Source organism: Carettochelys insculpta, chromosome 15, assembly GCF_033958435.1.
Source record: "Carettochelys insculpta isolate YL-2023 chromosome 15, ASM3395843v1, whole genome shotgun sequence".
In the NCBI taxonomy this organism is placed as follows: Eukaryota; Metazoa; Chordata; order Testudines; family Carettochelyidae; genus Carettochelys; species Carettochelys insculpta.
In genome coordinates this window covers 8856703-8884308 of record NC_134151.1, presented here as the reverse complement: position 1 = coordinate 8884308, position 27606 = coordinate 8856703, and the positions used below count along the sequence as shown (strand labels likewise).

General features: G+C 43.7%; 1 protein-coding gene across 2 annotated transcripts in view; it reads left to right on the top strand.

The window, feature by feature from the left end:
- The window catches only part of WWC1 (WW and C2 domain containing 1), a 133215-nt gene that overhangs the window by 54063 nt on the left and 51546 nt on the right, over nt 1-27606 (top strand). The window contains exons 2-8 of one of the 2 annotated variants that reach the window (XM_075009711.1): nt 2137-2246; nt 11517-11720; nt 13030-13106; nt 14156-14235; nt 18947-19076; nt 19560-19706; nt 23654-23727. In XM_075009711.1, the coding sequence (XP_074865812.1) occupies nt 2137-2246; nt 11517-11720; nt 13030-13106; nt 14156-14235; nt 18947-19076; nt 19560-19706; nt 23654-23727 (822 nt within the window). Of the gene's footprint in view, nt 1-2136; nt 2247-11516; nt 11721-11812; nt 11876-13029; nt 13107-14155; nt 14236-18946; nt 19077-19559; nt 19707-23653; nt 23728-27606 lie in introns of those variants that run through there. The other variant, XM_075009712.1, reaches the window with a different exon arrangement.

The window sequence follows — 27606 nt, the reverse complement described above, 5'->3', positions numbered from 1 at the left end:
AACTGAACAGTTCCCGTTTCATACCCCTGATAATTTTTGTTGTCCTTCTCTCTACCTTTTCCACTTCTAATGTACCTTTTTTTTAAATGTGACCAGTAACGTACTCAGTTTTCAAGGTGTAGGTGTACCAGAAATTTATATTGTCTCTCTTATTGATTATATGTTTCCTGATGGTTCCTAATTTTTCGACTGCTCCTGCACGTTGAGCAGGTCTTCTCAGAGAACTATCTGCAATGACCCCAAGTCTTTCTTGAGTGATAAAAGCTAATATAGACCCCGTCATTTTGTATGTATAGTTGGTATTATGTTTTCCAATGTGCATTACTACCATTTATCAGCATTCAGTTTCATCTGCCATTTTGTTACCTAGTCATCCAATTTAGTGAGCTCCCTTCATAATTCTTCAGAATTCTGCTACAGTAACTCCTCACTGACCATTGTAGTTATGTTCCCCGGAAATGCTGTTTTGAGCAAAACAATGTTAAGCAAATCCAGTTTCCCCATGAGAATTAATCTAAATCAGGAGGTTGGTTTCCAGGGAATTTTTTCAGCAGACACAAGGCAGTATATACATGTACAGTATACATTTTAAACAATGTAATACTGTACACAGCAATGATGATTGAGAGTTTGGGTTGTGGTGGTATAGTCAGAGGGTGGAAAATTTCCCAGGGAATGTCTTGCTACTGAATGACGAACTAGCACTTGCTGAGCCCTCAGTGGTTAACACATTGTTAATGTGGCCTCACACCCTAGCCTAGAGGCAGCATGGACTGAGGAAGGAGGGAGGAAACACAGTAGACCCAGGACAGTAACTGTAAACATTTCCCTTCCGAAATGGGATACAGAGTGATAGGCTCGATGGGGCAGAGAGGTTGGGCATCCTGTCATCAGCACCCCTCTCTCTCCTGTCTCTGCCGCCCCCTGCTCTGCACCACAAGCAGGAGGCTCACAGGAGTAGCACCAAGGCAGAGGGCAGGGGCAGTTACAATGGCAGCTGCCCAGCTGCATACCTTGCGGTAGGGGTGAGCAAACTTCTTATGTCCCTCAAATTAGCAGGGCCCCCAACCTGAGGGAGGACCACAGGCGGGAATGCGGGGGGCAGTGGGGAATGGGAAGAGGGTGTTGGGGCAGCTCCATCAGGTGCCCCGAAGGGGGAGGGATGCTCAGGGAGAGGACCCCAGGAAGGCATGCGTGGGACTCAAAGCGTGTTCCAAAGGGGGAGGGGCACGTGGGGTAACTTGAAGGGGGGTGCTCGGGGGTGGGCAGAGGGACTCCAGGGGCTCACCTGCCTCACCACCACCACCACCTTGTAGGTGGTGCCCTTGCTGCTCTACTGTCCACGGAACTTGGTGCTCCTGTAGGGCAGGGAGGGGGTGATCCCAGACTTTGCCGTGTGCGGTTGGGATGGTGCATCCCCTCACACACAGACGCACTCTTTGTGCACCGGCATCTCGGGGGTGGGTTGTGTCCCGGGTGCCAGCACGTTGGGGGGACAGAGTGACATTCATAAAACAACAAGAAGTCTTGTGGCACCTTATAGACTAACATATTTTGGAGCACAAGCAATATCTGTTAGTCTGTAAGGTGCCCCAAGACTACTTGTTGTTCTTGAAGCTACAGACTAACATGGCCACCTCTCTGATACTTGTTGTCATTCATAAAACAGAACATATTGCCCTGCACTGACAGGCATCATATGCAAATAGTCCCGTATGTCTCTCCTCCTTACTATTGATTGTGCAGCTTTAACTATTCATGCTTTGTAAATCACATTTCTCATCTTGCTCCTGATTGTCTACACTTTTTTTTTGGTGCATGACTCGCCCCCAGTGAGTCTTCAGTCTTTCAATTATGGGAGCAGAACTGTTTTGGCAAAGTTCTTAGTGTTCTGCTGCTGAATGAGTACTGGCTGAACCATACTAAGGCTGGGAATTTTGTCAGAAAGTGAATTCATCTTGCTGGTAATTTAGACAGAATAACTTGTGGAGGAGCACTAAAAATAAATGAAACCTTTAAAATGTAGGCTTCTATTATTTCCTATTAAATCTTTTCAATAAAGTCTAATTTACCACTATCTTTACAGCACTTAGCTGGAAATTTAGTGTGTTAAATCAGTTGTGTTTTGTATTTCAGGTATACTAAACCACTAACCTTCGCTGACTGCATTAGTGATGAACTGCCGTTAGGATGGGAAGAGGCTTATGACCCTCAAGTTGGAGTTTATTACATAGACCACAATACCAGTAAGTGACATTATATGTTATTGTTTGTAGCTTACTTATTTACTGATTCATTATGCATATATTATCATAGCATATTAGGAATAAGCTGCAATGGCCAGCTCTGAAGGCAGCACTACACTAGCAGCAGGGCAGAAGTAAGGGTAATGCCATGCCCATGTCACTCTTACTTCTGTACTGCTGCTATCAGAGCTGGCTAGCTGGAGAGTGGTGGCTGCTGACTAAGGGCCCAGCTCTAGTGGCAGCAGCACAAAAGTAAGGGTGGCAATACCATGCCATACCATCGGTACTTCTGTGCTGCTGCTGGCGGTAGTTCTACCTTCCAAGTTCAATTCCTGGCCAGCAGCTGCTACTCTCTAGCTGTCCAGCACAGAAGTAAAGGTAGGAATACCTCAACCCCTGTACAATAACCTTGTACCCCACCACACAACACACACACGCACAATTCCTTTTTGGGGGGTGAAGACCCCCTTCAACTACAGTACCACAAAAGTCGAGATTTAAATATCTAAAAACATGAAATTTACCATTTTTGAAATTCTATGACTGTGAAATTTGACTAAAATGGACCATGAATTTTGCAAGGTCGTACTCATTTGGTCTTATGTAACTGATGCTCAAAAAATACTTTGGACAGGGGTATTAGGTACCGAGATCAGGTTTCCTGTTTTAAAATATAGTTCCCGTTCTGATGCTGGATATAGCAGTGCGTGTTTGGTACTCACCTACTGTGTGTGATCAAATGTTCCCAAAAGGTAAGAAGTTGTATGGGTCCAGATGGCTGGCCTTGGAATGACATCTGATGTTAATGGCAGGGCTTTGGGGAAGCTCCAGTTCTGGTAGACTGGTGCACAGAGAGACTCCTCTAGAATGGATCCAAGAAACAGATGTGATTTTACAGACTGATGAGGAGAGGGGTGGGGTGGGATGGGAGAAAACTGTTCAAGTCACCTACCCAAAAACCCACCACGGTGCAATGCCCAGACCCTTTCGTAGTTAAATGTCTACAATTCACATCGAAAGAGAGATTGCTTTGAGAGACTATCTTCTCAGAGACATTTGTCGGGGAAAGAACTGAAGCTTGTCAGCGTGTGTGTGGAGGGCGTGGTGGGGTGTGGGAGAAACAGAGTGAGTTATTTAGTAAAAAAAGATTTTCCCCCTTAGGACTTGAACAAAGAGTTTGAAAACAACCATTTGTGTCAATTTGATTTCTGGTGTTCATAAAAATTGACAAGTTAGTTTTATATTACTTGAGATGTGTGTAAGCAGTGGATATGCTGCTCAGCCGTTTCAGGGAGGATGGGGTGGTTTGGATCAGGAGAGCCAAATTTTTAGCTGACCTGAAAACCTGGCTTCTAAACATGTGATTAGTTTTCTGGGCAAAATATATGGATCGTTTTAGATGGACAACACACCTGCACTTACCTGATTTGAATGTTTTGCGGTTACTCGTTTTCACAGGAAAAATACATGTTCTCATATATGCAAATATGCTAGTTCAGAAGAGTGCTGATAATTTAGTCTGTCTTTTACTGCCTTCCGTAAGTCTCAGAGAGAAATTGCAAGTAAATATTTCATGATAATATGTTTTTGTATAAAAGGTATAACAAGTATAAGTACTTTTTATTGTTGCCAGAAATAATAGGTACCCAACCTAACACTACATAAGATTTAAATATAAAGTGAATAAAATTCAAAGCAAATGTCAGGTGTCCCATTTCAGTTTTGAAAGTGACTTGAAAAATGTTACCTTGTTTTTGGGTAGGCCCCATCATTACAGTGTCTGAGGGCCTCACAAACACCATGTTTATCTTAACAACCTCCCAGTGAGACAGATGGGGAGTATTAGTATTACCATTCTGTAGCAGAAGATAACTGAGGTGCAGGCCTTTTAGAGCCTTGCCTAAAATCAGATAGGAAGAGTGGCAGGGTAGGGGATTAAGTGGAACTTGGTCCTGTGTCCATGAGCTGGAGATTTGCCAACACATTCTCCAGCACTTTGAACACTAACAAACATGCTCCCACCAGAAGAGGGCAGAATCCTCAAGTCCTTGCTCAGTTTTATTAGGTCAAGATTGCTCCCTCTGCTGCCCCTGTATGCAAATGGACTGTATGGCATGTGCTTGGCGCTCACTCATCTCACATGGGAAATCGTCTCAGAGCAGTAGCCGTGTCAATCCGTATCTTCACCACACAAAGCAAGCAGTCCTATAGCACCTTAAGGCTAACGCTTTTGTTTCTTGGGTAGTGCACTTTTGCGGGTCAGACCCCCTTCTGTCCATAACCTGAAGAAGTGGGTCTTATCCACCAAAGCTCATTACCTGATAAATAAAATTGTTAGTCTTTAAGGTGCTACAGGATGGCTTGTTTTAACACACATGGGAGTGTGTGTTCGGAAGCAAATAGCTGTGCAACTCTTCCCGCTCCTCCCCCAACTCCAGACTACCATTCCAAATACTGCTGCTGATAGAGTGCACAGGGAGAGGGGAAGGAGACTGGGCACGCCCAGCAAGATCAGTGCATGGGATGGAGTGGGAAGTGTTGTCCTATACATGAACATACTCTGTTCCCTGGTCCAGTCCTACAGACGCTTACTAGAAAACAGAGTAGTCTGGGATATGCCTTTCCAGGGGTCCTTGTTATCATGGTATTGGGAGGCGGGGGGCAAAGGCACTAGAAAACTGGTTCTCAACCAAGGGTGTGTGTGCCCCGAGGATACACAAAGCTCTTCCAGAGGGAACATTAATTCAGTGTTTCTTAACCTTTTTATGAATAAATAAATTAGACTCTTTTATATTTGTCTAATTTTTTTATTTATCCTTTTTGCACAATCGTAAGTATGACTGCAAGTTTATTGCCTATCCACAATTTCTTCCAACCAACCACTTATGATTAAGTTGTTTAACAAATGTGTTGCAAGCACAGTGGAAAATATAGCATTTTTGAAAGTTGTAGCTACTGAGGCGTACTAACAATTGAGAAGCACTGCTCTAGCATATATATGGGAAAGAAGACCATGCTCTGTGGAACAGACTAATTTGCTTTGATTTGTTTGGACTGATGCTAACCAATGCTTGGAGACAAACTTTGGACAGGGGTATTAGAAGAAGCGGTATTGATGGCAGTTCTGTTGTGGAACTGGAAGAAGAGTCACTCTCAGGCTTTCAGCATGACTCTAGAAGGAATATAAGTTGGCTTTGGCTAGTTATTTCTTGCCACTGACCGTTCAGAGAACTCATCACAGCAACTCTTCAGATAGGGAAAAGTCCAAAAAAAATGTTCCCACTGACCATCTAGTCTCACTAATTAGCATGGTCTCTAAGACCCTATAAATAAATTTTAAAATAGCCTGCTAATTCATGCAGATTCATTCACTGTAAACAGGCATAGCTTATATAAATTAGCCTATTAAATTAGTTAATCGGTTTAAAGGGGAAAAAAAGTGGCAGTTTTTATTCAAAGCAGCGAAGGCATTCAATGAAGTTAATTGGAAATACTTTTTCTGCTTGCTCCATAAACCTGGGGCAGACTGTGCTTTTCTGAAGTTGTGTTAGGCTCCTGATTCTTCAGATTGATTCACGCTGGCATACCCTCACTGAAGTCAGTGCAGCTCTCCTTGTGCAGATCTTAATGAAGGACTGAGGCCTGAATGATCACTGTTACTCTAAAAAGCCTTGGCTGACAAACCCCACAGATACTGGGTGCCAGACGATTTAAAGAATATTGCAGGTATGTTGGTGGCATCATCTTAGTTAGAAGTAGAGCTGGCTTGGAACTTTATTGGTAAGTTTTGATTAAGGGGAGTGTAGAAAATCACTGCTACATTTCCATACCAGCTCTATTCATAACTATAGTAAATCGAACCATGTTCCATTTGCTGTGGCTGATGAACAGACACATCTTTATGTTGCTTGGTTGCAGAATCATTTGGAGAAGAGACCAAAGTGTTACCACTCTCCAGGGACTCTTTCATATTGCACTGTAAGGGAAGGAATTTTCAGTGTGGCAGCAGGTTTAAAATATTTCAGTCTGATTATAAGCATTATGCCCAAGGGCAGAGCTAAATTAAATTGGCACCAGCAACCAGTCAAATGAAATGAGCTGAGAATATTTCTAACTTATTCTCTGAGGTAAAGTAAACATAATTAAATTGAATTGCATACCCAGAATATTATATATCCATAGTACATTATTAATGAACTTCCCTAATTAATACTTCTCAGACTGCAGTACAACTTTTTTCAGGACTCCATTTAAGATGAGACAAAATTCTCTTGCAAACTGTGACACCAATAAAATGAGGCTTTATTCCTCAAACATGAAAGTAAAAAATGATTCACTTACAACAAGCTCTGAATGGAATTAGAGAAACGAGCAGAGAAAGCAAGTTATAGAATAATTTGTTTGTATAATCTCTTCACCTGATAATCTCAATCTCAACCTCCACATAGTAGCTGAGATAAATCAAGCCCTGTGTCTGAATTTTATTGATCATGATTTCATAATTGAGCATTGGAGTTTAATAAGTGCTGCAACTGGTAGAATGTAGCTTAATGCTTTGATTGCTAGTTGTGATGAGGTAGATCTTTCTGAAGCAAGAGAGAACAGATTGTGGTTTTCCTACACAGTTACGTAGTTGATCTTCCATATAAGTCCCCTGCCAAGTGTCACTCACCTGGATGAGTCATATTTTTCCTTGTTATGTCTTATGCCAGCTGACATGTTCTCTTTTCAGCCCATCCTCCAGCAAGCAGAACATGACAGGACATCTTCCCTTTTCACTTCTGCAGGTTCTTTCACTCCACCAGGCTTCTTAGTGCAGAAAATGTAAGTGGCCAGCATAGCTGCTGTTGGGTTCTGAGCATTCGCAGGCCCCACTATAGGCAGAGACAAGAGGTTTTAAAGTTCAGGGAGGGAAGACTGCAAAGTAAGGAGTGTGAGACTCCACCACTGCAATAATGAGGAGATGACAAGATGTAGGCATTAGGCCATGGTGAAGGGAAAAGTGAATAAGTAGGAGAAGAAAAATTAGGGAGCAAAGTTGTTCTGTGTCTATATGCATAAGATTGAACATCAGAATTCTTGAGTTTTCAATCTCCAGCTTTTCCATGTTGCCACAGCAGGTTAATGGCAAAGTCACATTGTCTGCACATCAGTTAAGCAAGCTGTGAAAAAGGGGATAAAAATGCAACCTAGTTCATGGATAGGTGAAATCACCTTGCAATCCTTGGCAGTGTTAACTCTCCTTATAAGAGAGCTAACTTTTTAATTCAGCCTCACTTTGCATGCTCACATTTGCAAAATGTCCCTTGAACTAAGAATTACACTGAAAAAGGCAGTACAAATATATTAAACATCGCTGGGGAAGAACCAAAACAGTATTTTTAAACAGCACCAAAGAATAAATATCAGCTGTCACATTTTGAAGAATTTTTGCTATTTTTTTAACAAAATTTTTAATGTGTGTCATGAAACTTTGAACGAATGTGGGGCTTGAAAAATCAGCTGCTTTCTCTCAGATTCACGCTTCTGAATTGGGTTGGTATCTTAGGCTGTGTCTACACTACTCTGGAACATCAACCCAATCAGTGTTGATTTTCTGGGGTTCAATTTCACATGTCTAGTATGGATGTGTGAAATTGACCTCTCAAAGATTGTAGTCAACCCCTGTAGTCCTCATGAGAAGTGAGGAGTAAGAGAGGTCAACAGGCTAAACTCTCCCTTCGACCTTCCCCAGTATGGACAGCCGAGTTAGCCAAGCGCAGATGTCAAAACAAAAAAGCAGTCCAGTAGCACTTTAAAGACTAACCGAATAAGTTATTAGGTGATGAGCTTTCGTGGGAGAAGACCCACTTCTTCAGACCATAGCCATATCAGAACAGACTCAATATTGAAAGCACAGAGAACCAAGAATAGTAATCAAGGTTGAGAGATAAGAGGTGATGAGCTTTCGTGGGACAGACCCACTTCTTCAAACGATAGCCATACCAGAACAGACTAAGAAGTGGGTTTATCCCATGAAAGCTCACCACCTAATAAATTTATTTTGTTGTTCTTTAAAGTGCTGCTAGACTGCTTTTTTTTTGTTTTGATAGTATATAAACTAGCGCAGCTCTGTTACTATTCAAGTGCAGATATGTTGATTTTTAGCTACTCAATTGCTGTAGCTAGAATTGTGTGCCTGTGATCAACTTACTTTGCCTAGCATAGATGTAGCCTAATGTAAATTGAGAGTGCTATGTTGGTTACAGCTAGCCCCTGCAAATATTCAGATTTTAAGAGGTTTTAGATAGGTAAATTATCCCCAGCTAGGAGCCTACGGTTCAAAGGTTGAATGGTATTCTTCAGAGGCATTCTGACTTCATGTATTAAGTTTGGAATTAGAAGACTGTGGTTTCTAATCTCGGTTCCAATGCCGACCTTGGGCCAGCCACATGCGTGAGAAGTTGCGTATGGTGTCCTTGGGATGTCCTGCTGAAGGTTTGGCCCTTTTGGCTTTGGACACAAAGTAAAGAGCATAGGGCGTGCTGAGTGGTTTGCTGAAAATCAGAGTGGTTTCAACTGTAAGATTGAGGTGCGAGCACCACTACTGGGATTTTCACGTTCTCATTGCTTGTATGATGCTGTGCATTCCAGATAGTGCTGCACTCCCTGTTCCTACCCAGTTACCAGGAACACTTCAGTGTCTTTCCTGTCCTGCAGGAACAGTAATATGGCCTCACCCATGCCTTAATGGGTGACAGGTCTCAGGTAGCAGAAACTAGCTGCTAGGGATGCCAATTGTTTAATCCACATAAACCCAAGTCCTCTTACCTTGCCCTGCCTCTTTTGAGGACCTACCCCTGCTCACTCTTGCCTTCATTCACTCTCCCTCACCCACGTTCAGTGGGATGGAGAAAGAGTTGGAGTGTGGGCTCTGGGCTTGAGCTGTGGGGTTCAGAGTGTGGCAGGAGGCTCTTGGCTGAACCTAGAGCAGGGATTGGGGATATGGGAAGAAGGCTCTGGGAGGGAGTTTGAGTGCGGGAGGGGGCTCAGGGTTGCCACTGAGAATTGGGGTACAGAAATGGGGTTTGAAGTGTAGGAGGGGGGTGATGACTTATGCTGGGGCAATGGCATAGGATGGCGGGTGGGGTGGGGAGTGCGGTCTCTGGCCAGGCAGCAATTACCTCAGGTGGCTCCTGATCAGCAGGTTAGCAGCAGGGCTGGATTAACTGTTCTGGGGGCCTGTGGCTATTATATTTTGTGGGGTCCTCTAGGCTCTGGGTGAGGCAAAGATGAGGGCTTCTGTGTGAATGATGGGGCTGCGGATTGAGGCTGGAAGATTGGTACAGAAGGGGGTCAGGGCTCTGACTAGGATTGTGTGCTCTGAGGTGGAGGAAGCAATGAAGTATTTTTTGGGGGAAGCAGGGTCTGGAAGAAGTTAGGGTACAGGAGAGGGCTCACAGTTAGGGTGTAGGGTCTAGGAGAGAGCTCAGGATTTAAGGTATGTGGGGCCCAGGTCTGGGGTCTAGGAGGGAATTAGGGTGCATGAGGGAGATGGAGATTGGGGTGCAGGGTCTGGGACAGATTTCGGGTGTAGTCTCACATCTTGCCTGCACTAAGGTAGCAATATTGAACTTTGGTGGGAAAATGCTGCATCTCAGCTAGATTTCTGCATCGCTTGGGATTTTGTTTTGTATTGTTTTTGTAACCTGCATGTTGAGGCTGTGCTAGTTACTGCATTACTTTCACTTCTTTTAATGCCATGTGTATGCTATATGTCTCTAGCTACTCCAGCAAGCGCTTACTTAAAAACATATTAGTGGTGGAGTACTCCTAATTGTGTCCGCCTTGTAGCGTGATGCAAATAGCTTCAAGGCCTTGGTTAAACTGCTGTAAGGGTTTTCATCAATATAGACGTGCTTCTGCATCCTGTGCCTTCCAACCATGAAGATAATCTTCTGACTGACTTTAGCCCTCTTCAGGGCTTCAGCTATGGAAGTTTCTATTGAATATTTAAAGAAACTCTTAAAATATGCAGACTGGTATCCCACTGATGGTTTCAACCAGGCCCTTTTAATTAATTATTCACTACATGGTAGCTAGACATTCTCATTCAAGCATGAGCAGTTCAGGCAACCTAGAGCATTTAAAGTCATCTGTAGACTGGGAGTTTGTTTTAATGTCTCAGACTGACCGGGATGAGAGAAAAATGAAGAACTTTTCAAACACTTGCTCACACCATCACAATGGAATAATAGAAGTTGCAGTAAGAGTGGCAGCTTAACGTTACCTTGTGAAATGTTCTTTATAGAAACCCATCAGGCTGTGAATTCATTGTATTGGAATAATGGAGTCCACAGAGTCCAGGATAGCAGCAGTTCCATTTTGTAAAACTGATTTTCCTTATTACAGTTTTCCTTTTTCCTTCATATGAGTAGAATGATAATGCTGTGCAACTTTTAAATGCAGAAAATAGACATTTACTCCTGTCTTAAGGCACAACTAATACAACATAATGAGGCAAGGTTTATAGTATGGATGCAATTGGTACAATGGCATGTTGTTCATGCAGATTATAGCAATAGAAGGTTCCCCCCCTCCGTTGTTCAAGGAAATGTAGCTCCTACAATGATGGCAGCTAGATTGATGAGAGCATCTGTCCAATGATATAGCTGCCTCTACAGTAAAGACTATGTTGGTATAGGTACAGTGATCAGTGTGGATTGTTTACACCCCCAGTATTTGTAGCTAAGTTGATCTAGGTTTGAAGTGTGGACCAGGCCTTAAAGGGATGCACTTAATTTTGTTGAATGACTTAGTTCTTCTGCATTTCTAATATGCTCTTAGAATCTGGTGAAAACAATGTGATTCTTTAAATTCTTGGTTAAGGAAGTAGCATTTTTAAATTACATATCTATAAAAGGTGATGGGCCCCCAATAGAACAAATCCAGGAAGAAGTCTCAAGCTCTCTATTTTTTTGGTCTGTCATTATGAAAATATTAAGAATAGAAAGTTCTGCAATTACTTTTTAGATACCTAGAATCCATTGCTGAAAGTAGTACTTGTGATTCTACATTTTGTCATTTGTATACAGTAATTAATAGAACCAGTTTCATTTCAGATCAGCAGATTGCTAGGAACTTAATAGGTAAAAATGATTAGGAAGTTACATTCCAAATACTGACTGAGTGAGGGGGAAAAGTGATCCATTCCAGGCATACTTGTTCTGTTTTCTCTTGAGTGATATCATCCTGTCCATCTTTTGAGTAAGGACTTTTATCTCTGCTAAGAAACCACACAGATAGAGGACCCTCGTGTGCAATGGCGGCGGGAGCAAGAACACATGCTGAAGGACTATCTGATACTAGCTCAAGAGGCAATCACTGCTCAGAAGGAGATCTACCAGGTGAAACAGCAGAGACTTGAATTGGCCCAGCAGGAATATAGGCAGCTACATGACGTTTGGGAGCACAAGCTGGGCTCTCAGATCAGCTGTAAGTATCAACAAGGGGGAAACAGTGTCAGAATACAATCAGACAAAACACACTCGTAATAAAATTGTCTGGTTTTGTCATTTGTTTTGGAGGAGTTTCTTCAATTCATCTTGTGTCAGTGAGTTCTACAGGCTAATTCTGGATCACATTAAAAGGTGATTAAACAATTTAAATGTTGCTGCCTTTTCAGTTTTATTTGAAGTGTTCATCTCCACTGAAGGCTGAATAGAAGTGCCCAGTCTAACTTTGCTATGCCACTATTCCAGTTTGCTTGCCATTATGTCCCTTGTCTTATCTCTAAAGTAAGCAGTCCCAGACATTTTAATCTCTTCCTGAAGGTTTCCCTGTCTTTGAATCCCATTCATTTTTCCTGTGTATTACTCAGGACTTTGAACTATAAATTGTGTGCTGACGCTGGAGGATTTTGATAGCATCCTGCCAATGTCTCTGAAAAACAAACTAGAGCTCCATGCTACAGGGCATAAATGGACCATTTCACAGATCAAAAACCAGTTTCCTTGTCCCTAGCCACCCCTTAAAGTAGCTCCCAGTTGTGCACTGTTATGCCTTCTGAAGCATAAGGGTTTTACCCACTGGTCAAGACAGGATGTTGCACTTAATGGAACATTGATCTAATCCATAGAAGCATAGCTTACGGTCTGCTCCATCCTCAGGCCCTTCAGAAGGTTGTATTGCAGTCTTTGGTTTTCTTATTTGATAGATTTATTTACAAGAAAAACCTATTTTGAAACTGAAATCCTGCATGCTTCCTCCTCTACCCCACTACCCCCGCCCCAGACTCTGGGGTGTGGTGTGGTGTTTTGTGTTTGTTCAAGGATCTGGTATTGCAGGGGAACAAGCAACTGAACGTGGACCTAGAGTTCGGGTGCTGTGCCATGTAGAGGAGAGGGATTTTGATTGCTGGGAACTGGTGCAGGTTTTGCATTTTCAGCCTTCTCTGGCACGAATTCCCAGTGTGGTGATTTGACCATGCTGCCAGAGGCCATCATACTAGAAGAAGAGGTGCAGAAGCAGCATTGTGGGGAGAAGAGGTGCATGAGGTGGAGGGCAGCTAGAGGAGGTCTTGTTTTGTGGAACGTGCCAGGAGAGAGCTGGAGCATGAAAATGAAGCAAAGACGAAGGCAAATAAATGGTCTCTAGAGAAGTACATTAAGGCTCAGAGAATAAATATTGGAACTTCAAGTTGTGTGTACAATGTTGGAGTCTTCCTTTCAGATTTGTGTCGTGTTGTAAAGTGCATGCTGTCATAGAATAAGATTCTTAATTCAACATACTCTCTTCATTGCAGTGCACTCTGGCTCATCATCTAGTTCTAAATATGATCCTGAGATTCTTAAAGCTGAAATTGCTACTACAAAATCCAGGGTAAGAAGTGCAAATGAACTTTGTTTTCGGCTAATAATCTTAAGAAGTTTCAGAACCTCATGATTAAATTTTAAAGATGCCAGGGGAGTTAACAGAGCTAAGGCTGCTGCCCCTTCATCTGGAATATAATTTATCAGAAATTCTCCAAAATTGGTGTCCAAAAGTTCAGTTATAACATACTCTCTTGAAGGCGCTGAGCTTGCCTGAAAGCTAATAAAGCACATTTTGCTATGAGTGTTATGAGGTATTTAAATAGTGGTCACTGTCTACTGCAACTTCAAATGCCCACACAACAGAAAAGCGGTCATATAGCACTTTAAAGACTAACACAATAATTTATTAGGTGATAAGCTTTCATGGGACAGACCCACTTCTTCATTTCTGGAGACAGCCTCTGTTACTACTCAAAAGCCCAGGAATGGCCTGTAGTCATTAGCAGATATTTTGTGTTCGGTTCAGTGCAGACGGTAAGAGGGTGGTCTTTTCTGGAGTCTTTACTTCTAGTTGTTTTTGTTCCCAATCTAAAGAAGGTGAGTCACCCTTCTGTGGAGGAACATGACAGAGGAAGCCACTGAGTCCATGTATTTACAATTTGCACTATCTTCCACTTAGTTGTACAATGAAATCCGTTACTTGGGACAACCCAGTTGATGGTTTAAGTAGCTGTCTTATAATTTGACTGCCTTTAAAAAGTTTGTAAAGACATAAACATTATGTAATAAAAAATAACATTCATTGCATTCCGTTTTGTCTCCTTTTAATCTTTATATATCAACTTGTGAAATTCTTAACTCATAAATACACATCTCTTACACCTAACTTGTAGAACTGAAGAATCTGTCTCCAATAAAGGGTGATTTTTAACACTGTCCAATTGAAGTAGTAATGGCTGTTCAGTCTTGTTGTGCGAAGTTGATTTTGTAGATGATTCAGGCAGACGTTCCCATACTGAGTAAGCATGTTCTGAGTGTGTGGATGATACTGTACTTCTAATGTTAGTGGAAGTATCAGACTGAAAGTATAATGCTTTGCTCTTCCAATTACTACAGGTTAATAAATTGAAGCGAGAGGTAGCGCATATGAGGCAGGAACTGCAGTACAAAGAACATGGCTTCCAGACACTAAAGAAGTAAGTTTAATGCACAGTTAGTTTTATTTTCGTGTGAAATGTTCTTTCCTTTCCCATTCCCAAGTTCCTTAGTGGCTTCAATAATGCAAGCCTTTTCTCTGCTCTGGTGCGCTCCAGGAATGCCAACATCTGGACACACAACGGACAGACGCGAAAAGCATCACACATAGCACATATTAGCATCTGCCACTTGCACGCACAGGTGCTAGTGTAGAAATGTGAGCAACCACAAACTAACTTAGTTCCAAAGAGCTCTTCCAATAATGTAATGCAGCCGTATTATGTCGTCATTTAAAGTACAGCGCTGCCTGTTGCATGTAGTACTGCTTAACAGTGATGTCGTGGTAGTGCCCATGGCCTTGATTTAAGGGGCCATTGGTTTTTAGGTGCATTGAGGAAAAGCTATAAAAAAGACAAAGGGCCTGGTGGTTACCAATATAGGAACAACAGCTGGCATTTCTTACATAATGAGGCATAGTGTGTGTAGGTGGTTAACTTTTTCTGCTTACAAATCCATGGATGTGCCAGCTCCTTTCAGTAGAATTCCCTTGGGGGGGGTGGGGGAGAGAGAGAGCTGTCAAGTTATTCAGCTTACTTTTGTTGAAGAGGATACACCACTACAGTATGATGTCTGTGTCCTGTATAATATGCCCAACATATAGAAACTGGTTTCCATACACATTTGTAGAAGGTCTTTCCTTGCTAGTTTATAAACTTGTTGCTTAGCGACTCAGCTGTTGATTTCAGATGTATGCCATATCTCTGAGGAGTATTTACTTTTATTACTGTGCATCCTAAGCTATGTCTGGATTGAAGAGATCTGCTGACAAAAGATAGGCAAAGTGCGAAATGCATTTGCATACCTCCTGCTGGCAGTAGTGTTGGGAGACGCTTTCCTGAAATTTGGCCCTTCTACACAGGGCCAAATGTCAGGAAAACCCCCTCTGCCAATACATCCCTTCTTCCTCATGGAACGAAGATGACCGGGATGTTGGCAGAAGGCTCCAGACATGGCAGACTTCAACTGGGAGACCCTTGGGCTCCCAACAAAAGTCTGCAGTCTAGGCATAGCCCTAGACCTCCTGCTGATGGGCCGAAACCCTGCTGTGCAAGGTGCTGCACAAACAAAAGAAAAATGACTTTTTTCCACAGCTTTTTTCAGTTGCTTCTTAAATCTAAGACTGATGATCTTCGTCCTATTGTCCTGAATTCAAGGAGGAAATAAAATTGTCCTGGGTACTGAAGACAGCTCAGTAATGTGGAAACAGGGAAAGTGTGCAGTGATTCACTTCATCTGTCATTAACCAGTAACACTTGGAAGGAAGGAGTATATGTACTTCATGGAGTTTGATTTCTATTTTCTGGTGATATATACAAAGACTCCTAGTTTTGTCACCTTCTGTGGTTTTCAAGAGAGGGCAGTACCAAGAGAAAAATCTGTGCTAGGGCACCACAAAGGAGGAAAAAAAACCGGAATTCCTCTTGCATAATTTTGTTTGCAGCTGTCAAAAAAACCTCTGGACATAACTTTCTGGGTATGTCTTCATTTGCTACTAGATTGGCACTGCTGCAATTGATGTAGTGAGTGTTGATTTAGCAGGTCTGGTGGAGACGCATCAGATTGATGGGGGAGAGCACTCCCCCAGTAGTGTAAGCTCTCCATCTCCCCCAAAAAGTGCAAGGGAAGTCCTGTTTCCTTGTAATGTAGCCACTGTGTTAAGCAGACCTTACAACATTAACATCAGTTATGTTACTCGCATAACTGAAGTTGTATAAGTTAGACTGAGTTACTGTGGTCGTGTAGACCACCCCTCTGATTTCAGTCTTGGTTTATATGTGCACATACATTGTAGCACTAGCACTTACTAACGCAAGTGGTGGATTTTTAACAGTGTGTTCAGGTGATGAAATTTGTGTATGTAAATCCTATCTTTTGTGCGTGCACCTGGGTGCTAACATGCCAAAAGTGCTAGGATGAGAAACCATGCTGAAGCCGCACTGAAATTCAGACCCTGTATCATCAGAAAATCAAATGTGGATGATTAATTTTTGATGGGGTTGTGGAATCTGTAATTGTCACAGAGAGGTGGAGTCTGTACTTGTTGTGACTGGATGATCTCTGTGCACGTTATTTGTTTCTATTAATGTGTAAGTGCTACTTCCATTCTAACCTGTTTTAAAATGTCTTGGGTTGCTTTTGTCCAAAGGTATTAAGCATAATTCACCATAAGGTGGATCAGTGCAGATGCACACCCTTCTTGCAGGCTGCAGATCTCTGCCTGTTATTTTGAAGCAGAAACATCAACCAAATTCCTCTTACTCTGCCTTATGAGTGGTGGATCTGCTTAGTCTCTTACATTAAAATAAAGGAGAGAGTACTGTGAAGGGGGTTCTGTACATTTGAAATTTTGTACTTGCCCAGAGGTGACACTAACCTCCCTCCCTTTGCTGGTAAAATGTGTCTTTGGAGCACGGAGTTGTCACACGAACGTGAGAACAGCCATACAGGGTCAGGCCAAAGGTCCATCTGTCCCAGTATCCTGTCTTTCAATAGTGACCAATGGCAGGTGCCCCAAAGAGAATGAATGAACAGCACAGGTAATCAAGTGATCCATCCCCTTTTGCCCATTCCAGCTTCTGACAGACAGGGTCTGGGGACACCAATCCCTGCCTGTCCCGGCTAACAATCACTGATGGCCCTAGCCTTCATGAATTTATTTAGATCTTTTTTGAACCCTGTTACAGGCTTGGACTTCACTTTAGGCTGCAATTTTCAGACGTATTTGGCATTCTTCAGGAATACCATAGTCCTTGGATTACACAAGTTTACTTTCATGTTTTCATAATGTACATTGCAAAATCCATCAATTTTGTGGTCTGTAACCATAAGTCATATAGAAAATAACAGGGGCACCCTCATCCTGAATATATTGAAGCTGCATCAAGCCTATTTTCTGAAGACTAATTAAGGGCATAGGTCATGCGGAGAACTCCTTATAATGCTCTACAATTCTGAGGGGATCTTGCCAAGACATCTGGAAAGATCAGATCTAAAGATTCATCTTAACTTTTCAGCTGAGCCAGGTGCTTTCTGGAACTTGATTTTAGGGCCCTCTAATTCTGAAAATGCTTATTAGGTTGCAAAAGGGGCAGTTGAGTATGATCAGCATTGCAAACAGTAGTATTTGCAGGGTCAAGGTGTAAGCTATCACAGAGATAGGATAGACCTGTTCGTTATACTTATTCCATTGGTAATTCCAAACACATGAAAAAAGTCAAGTAACAACACCTATGATTCAGATTCTGTTGTGATACGGATATCAGTTTGGAATAATTCCACTGGAATTTGACCCCAATACATAATGTTGGCAATAGTAGAAAGCTTATTTCACTGCCCTTGTTTCTCATTGTGGGCACATCAAAAACCAAAGGGGTGGCATTAAAGTACCCTTCTTAATTAGCTTCAGAATAATATAGTGGTTCCCAAACTTTTCAGCATCACGCCCCCCTTTTGATTTTTGAGAACCCTCATGCCCCCCCTTCTTTACCATCATACAACTCCCCTTCAACAAAAAATTCAATTCGTAATTTGAATTAAACACAAAAGCTTGATATAAAAATGTTACTTAAAATTATTTGTGCTTATTTTTAATTTTTATTGGCCCCTTGTGGTTGCCTGGTGCAGCCACAGCTGGTCAGCTGTCTGAGCCCCATGCCAGCCTCTAGAGCTGCCCGCACCAGTTGTTCACACGCCTGAGACCTGTGCTGCCAGAGCTGCCTGCCTGAGCCCCGCGCCACTGGGGCCAGCCAGCCACCTGCCCAGCAACTGCACAAGCCCCGCGCTGCTGGGACCAGCTGGCCACCCACTCCAGCCATGGGCCAGCCACCCAAGCTGCCTGCCCAAACCCCACGCTGCCAGGACCAGCTGCCCACCCACCATCCTGAGCCCCTGCTGCCAGGGCCACCCACCCACTAGCCTGAGCTGCCCAAGCCCCACACTGCTGGGGCCAGCCAGCCAAGCCCTGCTCTGCTGGGGCCAGCTACTTGCGCCCCAGGAGTCCCATAAGCTAGCCAGCTGCGCGATCCCCGCAAACCGCCCACTGGAGCCCCTCCTCTGCCCTCCTACAAAGCCAGGCACCCTCAGCCCCCATCTAACCTCCTCTGCCTCCTCCACCTCCTCCCACAATCCATGCTTTCTCTCATTTGCAGAAGGCAGCCAGCAACATGTGGGTCTTTGCTGACCGCCCGCTTTTTATAGTGGCTGCGCCGGGTCACCCACATAAAATGGCGGGAGCTGAGAGCTGGAAGCAAAGGACGGATCGTTGTTCAGGTGGGGGGGAATGATGGGGGGGGGTCGCCTCATGCCCCCCCCCCAGAATTTCTTCATGCCCCCCAGGGGGGTATGCCGCCCAGTTTGGGAAACCATGGAATAATAGAATTCTCAGGGTTAATATAACTGGATATGATGAAGCAACTTTTTCAGAAGGGGGGAAAAATAATCATTCACTAATTGTTCTTCCCATCTTATGGGTGACAACAGCCCATGTTTAAGACCATTTACTTTCTTGGAAGTAGACGCAGACGCAGACGCTTGCATGTGTTTTAGCTTTTGAAATGTGACCAGCTAAATGTTCTTCAGTAATCTTGAACTAGTCATATGTCTAAACTAGTTGGGGCATTTCTTGAGTTTGTCTCTTTCATTTTAATGCAGAATTGACATGAAAATGTCTGATGCTCAAGGTGGATACAAACTTGATGAGGCACAAGCCATATTAAGTGAGATGAAAGCTATCAAGAAAGCAATCACTTCAGGAGAGAAGGAGAAACAAGCTCTCATTCAGGTACTGAAATAATTTTAAAAGAGGAGCCTTTGATAGAAAGGACAAGGCCTGGCTTGGAAATACCCTTGTGAAAGTGACATGATATAACTGGAAATGTTCATAATATTTAGGGCACACTAAACCTTTTATTTCAAGGATAATAATCCTTAGTTCAGGAGTTTAATATTAAATGACCCAACATCACCTTTGGAGTGGAGCTGTCATCTTTTCAGTTTGAATTTGTGATCAGTAAATAAAAGACGGTATATGATATTGGCTTCAATTAAATCACTGTATCATCCCCAGATCTCCAAGTGAGGGCAAGGACATGTAAGAAATCCCTTGAAATGTTTGCTTTGCTACACACGTTTCTATTAAGAAATTATTTATCAAAGAAGGGTCACTGATTTTTGCTGAAGCTGAAATACATCATTCAGTGTAATGATTGTGCAGCTGGTGATTTTTTTCTGGGGAAAAAAATGACTTTGTCAATTTCTGTTTTAGAGCTTAGCGAAGTTAAAGGATGGGTTTGTCACAGACAGAGGATCACAGTCAGACCTGTGGGCCAGCAGTGCATCCTTAGAAAACTCCAGCCGTTCATTACCTGCCCAGTATCTGGATGTTAGCTCCCAAACAGATGTGTCAGGAAATGTAAGTAAAACCTCTCACAAACACATGCACAAAGGTTCCTCTGCACTGGAGATCAGTGTTGCTGTATTGGAAATCTCCAAGTTAGGGCACAGAACTATTAATTGACAGTCCTTCGGAGCATCAACATCAGAGTGTTTCTTTCTGAAGTTTTAGTTAACATGATAATGTAACTTTAATAGTAACTCCATTCAAAACAGTGGCGGAAGAGGTAGCAGTGGTGGCGTCTGCCTGTCTTAAATAATCAGCCTCATGGTTAGCACATTTATCTGCCAGGTGGGATTCCCAGGTTCAATTCCCCTAACTGGTCAGTAGGATAAAGATAATTTGAAGGAGTGTTTCCTATGACCCCAGTAGGAGCCCTAAGCATTGGGCCATGGAGATTTTTCTTTCTCTTTTCCCTCCCATCCTGCCTCAATTGTCATAGGTCCTGTGTGTTGGGGGGGTGACTTCGTAATTCAGCGATTAGGACAGCCAGCCTGGAGGTAATTCAGCGATTAGGAAATCCAGCCTGGAGACCCCAGCTCTGGTCTCTGCTCCACTCTTTTTTTTCATTGCTCAGTCACAGTGGCTCAAGTTCAGTATGGGACACTGAGGGAGCCCCATGTCAGAATATCATGTAGCTGAGGAGTTAGAGCCAGAGGTGAAAGTTAGGCAGCGAGCCCTGGTGTCCCGCTCCAGCAAGAGCTAGCTGGGATGCTCTGATACAGGCACATGTAACTTGGCTTGTGGTGTGCTCTCCCAGCCGGACTCCTGATTCCAGCTAATGCTGGTGCCCAGTGCACACAGCCAGGTGAGGCAGGCAGGTGTGAAAGGGGTGGGCTGAGGGCGCACTGTAGGGAGACATGAGTGCTCCTAGCCAAGCTACTCATGCCTGTCCTGCTGCTCCTCTCTTACTGGGTGCTGCGCAGTCTGTGATGTGCACTGCTGCTGGCAGGCCCTGGGAAGAAGCAGGGGATGGGAGCAGCAGGTCAGAGGGATCTTTCACACCGCTGCTGGTTTCCCAATAGCACTATCCTCACAGAGCCAGTCCACCGCTCCCTTGTGGCCGTGCAGTGAATAGCAGCTGCAGGGCAGGGACCCATCCGCCATGCAGGTAAGGTAACCTGACTGCAACCAGGGCTGCCCCATCTCCTACCCCCACCTGCTCTCCTCCTTACACTCACACCCCATCCCCCTGCCTTGAGCTCCCCTTCCACACACACCCCTAGTCCTCAACGCTGACCTTCCTGCCTCCCTGCATCCCCTGGCCCCGTGCCTTGAGTCTTGCAACCCCACCTCCCACCCCCACATATACGCTCCAATCCTCTGCCCCAGGCTCCTCCTCATGCACCAGCAGGAGCTCCTCCACCTCTGGCCATTTCACATGCAGCAGAAGTTAGCTTAAACATCTAAGCCCTGTGATTCCAGATGGCAGGTTCCAGTTTGTGGATCTCAAGAGGAGATATGCACCTCCCTGAAGCCTAGACTGAGGAGCCTATATCTGTGAGTGGGGTGAGACTCAGCATGTTACCCTCTGATTGGTGTCTCGCATTGGCTAGCTTTGGCAGCTCCCTGGCTGGTGTGTTGGCTTTTGTGCCTCACATTCTAAGACCCCTCTCTCTCCCCATGCATTATAAAAGCACCTAAATCAACTTTGGGGATCCCACCATTTTTATTATGATTTTTTTTCTAGGCACCTTAAAGTTAAGCACTGTGATGGTTAGTGTTGCACCTCAGTCTCTCTTTTTATGGATGCCACTTCCCCCATCCCCCAAATATTTCTTCCATGAGGCTTGGACTATTCTGTTAATCCTCCAATTGTAAGGCGAGCGTTAGAACTTTGACTATTTTGCGGCTACCTAAAAGCACCTAGCTTAGAGGAAGATCACAGACTTGCAGGGCTGGGTCATTGCTCCAGGTAACGTCTACTAGTGGGAATTTGAATTATAAATTAGTCAGGTTACCAATTTTTAAAAAAATTTCAACTTTCATACTATTCGTTATGATGTAGCCCTGTGTAGAGGATGATTTGTGGGTTTATGCACCGATTAAAAACATAGGTGGCACATAACACTTGTGCTCACCCCACGAGTGTAATTTGTCTTTGGATCCTATCATTGTATATGGGAATTAGAGTAGGTGCAGATCCTGAGGGCTTTAAAAATAATGATTGTTGGGGTGGATTCTTCCAATGACTGTTGATAAACATCCTTAGCTTTCAAAGATGTATAGAAGCCATCTAAGCCAACTTCTTGACTTGTGCACATAGAAGGGTGACTCTTGCTAGGTCTTATTACAGCAACTTGCTATTAAATCTTAATGTATTTTTGTATTAAAATTAAAAAATGTATAGTGTCTTATATCACCATAAATGTCCATGGTGATTCACAAACATTTGGTTCTAATCTGGCAATTGGATCAGCGCATGCAGACCAATGTCACCCTTGACTGGGGCTCTCCAAAGATGCAGTGGGGACAGCCCATGTGCATCAGACGACAGGTTTGGTATCATAGTGACTGATCATGGGTAGCAGGTAATATAGACAAGGGAAGGCATTGCTTTCTGGCTGCTCAGGAGGGCTGGGGACTGTGGTGTGGCCCCAGCCCTCCTTGACAGGCAGCAAGTCAGAAAGGGTGGGGCCCCACCATGCACTGGGACCAGTGAGACAAATGGACCTAAGGATATCCAGGAACTAGGGGCACTAACCTGAGGTGGGAAAGGTCATGGAAGGGGGTGGAGCCTCAGTCAGAACAGGTGGGGGCTGGGGCTTGCCTTCACCAGTTGGTCATTAACCCATCACCCATGTGACCAATCCTGCAAGTCCTTGCTTGAGTGAATAGCCCTTACTCCATGAGCACTCTGTTCCTTGCCCTGAAGATTTTTCAATCTAAATGAGACAGACCAACACGAGACATACTGTAACATTCCAGAGGAGAGACAGTGAATGTTACCTTGAAAAAGGTTTTAAATGGAAGGGGAAGAAAATCTGGACGCAATAGTCAATGTCAATTAGTCCGTTTCTTTTGAACTCTGTGGTTTGGGTGCTTTCCAGTTACATAATCATTACTTTTACACACACACACACACACACACACACACTCTCTCTCTCTCACACACGCGCACACTCTAAAACCCTGAATTGCATAGAGTTGTGTTTCTCGCAACCCCCACGTAACTCAGATATCATGTAAGTTGGGCAAGGGGGACCCCTCTCTCCTCTGAGCCCCTGGGAGCCTGGAGGCAGGCGCCGCAGTGCCTGGTCAATTTCCCAGCTCCCTGCTGCTTGCGGGAGCCAGGAAACTGACCAACTACCAGATTGCCTGGCTCCCAGTCCCCAGTGCTGAGGTGCTTTCCTACTCCCCTCCTCCTCCAAGCCCCCAGGAGCCAGGCACTGCTGTTCCTGGCTCCCGGCTCCCTGGGGGCTTGGAGGAGGAGGGAGGCGTGGGGGGGAAGCTACTTAGCCCTGGGGAGAGGGGAGCCAGACGCAGCAGCCCCTGGTAAGTTTTTTCTGGTTCCCCGCTGCTTGTGGGAGCTGGGAAACGAACCAGGCACTGATGTGCCTGGCTCCAGGCTCCCTAGGGCTGAGGGGCTTCCCACTCCTTCACTCCCCTCCTCCCAGCAGCAGCATCCCCCTGGCTTCCCCCATCAGGAGGAAGCTGTGTCCCCCACCCCCGGCTTCAGCTGCCCCCTTCCCCCAGCTGGTGGCTGGAGCCCAGGATTTTGACATTCGCATTAATAAAATTTAACATGTATGTTGAACTTGCATAAAGCAGGGTTTTACTCTCTCTCTCTCTCTCTCTCTCTCTCTGTGTACGCGTCTCAAAAGAAACCATTTTCAGTCTGCTCATCTCTTGACTCTGTCCATTTAGTTCAACTGATAAGTAATCAGCATTAATATTTCAGTTCAGAATGTCACAAAGCGCAATAGCTATTTATTAATTCACTGGTTTCCTTTTTTATTTCCTAGTTCATCACAAGCACTAATAATCAGTTGGCTGAGAAGGTCAGATTACGCCTCCGATATGAAGAAGCAAAGAGAAGGTAGTTGGTGTTTTGTCTGTTGTTGCTTACCATCAGGACTGTATAGTTCAAAATGTAAACAGATATCTGTGAGGGAGGGGAAAATCCATTAAGAGCACAATTAGAACTTCAGTGGTGGAGCATTCGCTGAAACTCTGAAAGATCTTTTGTGCTCAGGAGCAGCATGCAGCAACTGCTTCTTTGAAAGACTCCAGCTTTTAATTACAGTAAAGGCTGTATGGAATTGCTAATGCAAATCAAATGTCAGGATATAACCAGAACACTCAATACAAATTTTTAAATCATCAGAATACAGAAGATCAACGCAGTTTCCATCCTTCTCCTTACTTAACTTTGAAACACCCTATAAAACAAAAATGAAAATTAAAAAGTTGACAATAAATTAATCACCTTAGGCCTTTAAAGAAAATTAATTACACACAAGTCTTTTCTTGGCTTTTGCCAGTGATCAGGCAGATAAAAACAATTGTCTGCATAACTGAAACATCCTTGCTACCTAACTAATATTCTAGTTGTTGAGCTAATGAAGCAAAGGTTTCTGAGTCAATACTGGGGAAAGGCAGATAGTTCTTAAGTAACAAAATAGTAAGTAATGTAACAAGTCTTCAGTTTGGGTGGATTTGGATGACATATGGTTTTGGCTCTCAGTATATCTAGGTCTGTCCTCCTAATGAGCCAACTGCCTTTGAAAACAGAGCTGTGAAGTCCCTTCCTTAGTTTAGTATTCAGAACTGCCAAATATTTCTCAAATCTATGGACAATTTTAAATTTAAGCCTGGGAGACTCATTCGTTGCATTTACACCTGGTTATTTACAAATACGTTCAATTCTATGCTTAATGACAGTTTCTACACTCTCGACTAAACCTAGTCCCTGAAACCATCAAGAATACAGACATTGGACTTGTAAAAATCTTGAAGTTTTAGATGTAAGCTCTTCCTCCAGACTTAACCTTGGAAGCTGATGTAAATTGGTATTCTGAAATTGCAACTAGTAATTAACATTGAGGCATTATGTTTTGGTAGACCTAGAGCATTCACCTAACTCTGCCCTACATAAAACAGCTGGGGTGTAAATAATGAAGGTGACATATTCACCTCAGAAAGTTGCCATTTCTCTTTTGAAGTTTCCATTGACAAATGTCCACATATAAAAATTTAATGTAGTACAATTCAGTAATATAATTTTGAGCACACATATTAGCTGTGAATACTCTGAAAGCCTGCGCAATTAAATAACCCCCAGGTACATTAAAGAAGCAAAGAATTGTGAGCATGGACCATAAGGCTCTCTCTCTACCTCCTGTATGCTTTTCTGTCATCACACGTGAATGAAAAGCATATAAAGAGATTAGAAACTGACTTGCCCTCTTCAGTACAGTGGTCATCAATTTTCTGTTTTTTGTACTTTGGTTTAAGTCCAAAAGTAAATACTTTAGTTTTCAGCTAATCTACTGTTGTATACTCCTGCTGGAAAAAAAAAGTGCAAAAATTCTCATAATGGGTATTTCAGACCTAAAGATGTTTGGGACAGTGAAATTTTATTTTCCTGTGGAAGGACACTGGTCAATTCAGAATTTTAGAGGCAAAATACTACTTCCCCAGTACCATTTAATTAAAAAAATGGGGTGATTAAACCATGATATATGTATTTTATAATAGCCATAGGATCTGTTAGCTTGTCCTTTCATCCTATCCTAACCCTGGCCATTGTTTGGTCAAGAAGGGTTTTCAAAAGATGAAGTTAACCAGAGACCTTCCCAAGTGCTTACAGGTTTCTCCCAAAAATGGCTTCTGTTAACAGACTTCTCATAGAATCATAGGGCTGGAAGGGACCTCAGGAGGTCATCTAGTTCAGCTGCCTGCTTCAAGCAGGATCAACCTGAACTAAGTCATCCCAGCCAGGAACTTGTCAAGCCACGACCTAAAAACCTCTAGGGATGGGGAATCCACCACCTCTCTAGGCAACGCATTCCAGTGCTTCACTACCCTCCTGGTGAAGTAGTTTTTTCCTAATATCCAACCTACTTCTCTGCTTTTGTAACTTCTAACCATAGCTTCTTGTTCTTCCATCTGTCAACACTGAGAACAGTTTCTCTCCATCCTCTTTAGAGCTCCCCTTCAGGAAGTGGAAGGCTGATATTAAATCACCTCTCAGCCTTCTCTTCTGTAAACTAAATAAGCCCAAATCCCTCAGCCTCTCATCATAGGCCATGTGCTCCAGCCCCTAATCATTTTTATTGCCCTCCACTGAACCTGCTCCAGCACATCCATATCTGTTTTTCACAAGAGGGCCCAAAACTGGGCACAGTATTCCAGATGTGGCCTTACCAGTGCTGAACAGAGGGAAACAACCACTTCCCCAGATGAACTTAAAAACAAATTTCAAAGCCATAAAGACCATATAACATATTCACCCCCACTGGAGGTCGGGTGGGGTTGGGGCAATGGGGAACAGTACTTAGGAATCAAATGGGAGAGCACAAAGCAATTAACTGTAGCTGAGATGCTGTATTCATAAGCTGTGTTCCTAGAGCTCTATTCCTAAGGCTGGCTTGTTCTCTGAAAAAAGTGTTTCAGCTTTCAGCCCTAAGATGTATCTGGAATAGATTTTAATGCCAACATCTGAAAAGCTGATTGGATGGTAATTCCCAGGTTCCACAGATCAACCTGCAGGGAAGTCCCTGCATCATTGGAACCACCTTTCGAAACCCCAGGTATTTCGCACCTTCCCCATATATTGGTAAAGTGGAATTCAAAGAAAAGCCCCTTGCTCTGAATCTGTAAGAAAAGTAAGAATTCCTCTGTTCTCTGTCTCTTCTGAAAGAACCGACTAAGCTGAGTTGGGGGTTCAAGCACTATGTAGAGCGACTCATTGTGAAAAGGAGAGTCCCAGTGGCAAGACTCCAGGCTGAAAAAACAGATTTTTCTGGAAAGAGAAAATGGCGGGCCTGGAAATCAGGGTTATCTGATGGTAACTTAGTCATAACATTTAATTTAATGGAAACACAGAGGGCCAGACTACTTGTAGGTCTCCTGCTGGTAAAATTCTTGAAGATTCTGAAAAAGATTCTCGGCCCTGGTTCTATCATCATCTGTAGTCAGCCTCCTCAAAGAAAAGGTCAATGCAAAGTGGCTTGTGCCAGCCTAATTTTGTAGTGCAGAGCAGGCCTAAGGGTCTATCCACACTGCGAGGACTATCTTGTCATAGTGGTGGTGCCCAATATTTCCTCCATTTTTTTCCATCTATGTGCAGAATACATTTTATTTTATGCACCAAGGCATGTTCATATGTGCACCACCAGTAGAAACATGCTGCTGCTTGTGGGCATTGTGGCCACTCTGCTAATCAGATGGGCAGCATTTGACTCTCTCCTGGGATGGCATCCAAGCGCTCAGTTTACAGGGAACATTGGTGTCACCATAGCTCTGCCAACATAACTCCATAGCATAGACAAGCCTATGCCATGAAAGGGGTTTTCCCATCACTGTAGGAATACAGTAGACCTCCGACTTGCATGGAGGTTGTCTTCTCGGCAACCCTGTGTAAGATGAATTTTCAGGTAACTCAGGGAGTTCCCCCTGAGCGGCAGAGAGCCAGGAACCAGGTGGCAGCCTGGCTCCTGGCTCCTCTCCACTTGCGGGATCCATGAAGTGGACAGGCAACATGCTGGTCATTTTCCCAGGTCCTGTGAGTGGATGGGAGCCAGGCTGTAGGCTGCTGCCGGATTCCTAGCACCCCCCCACTCCTGGGGACAGGGAACCTGCTCCTGTCAGGAACGGCAGTCACATTAACCCGAGACATGCGCAACTGAGTTGCGCATGTCTTGGGGGTTAACTGTAATTACCCACGTAATGGTAGGTAGGTCGACAAGAATGC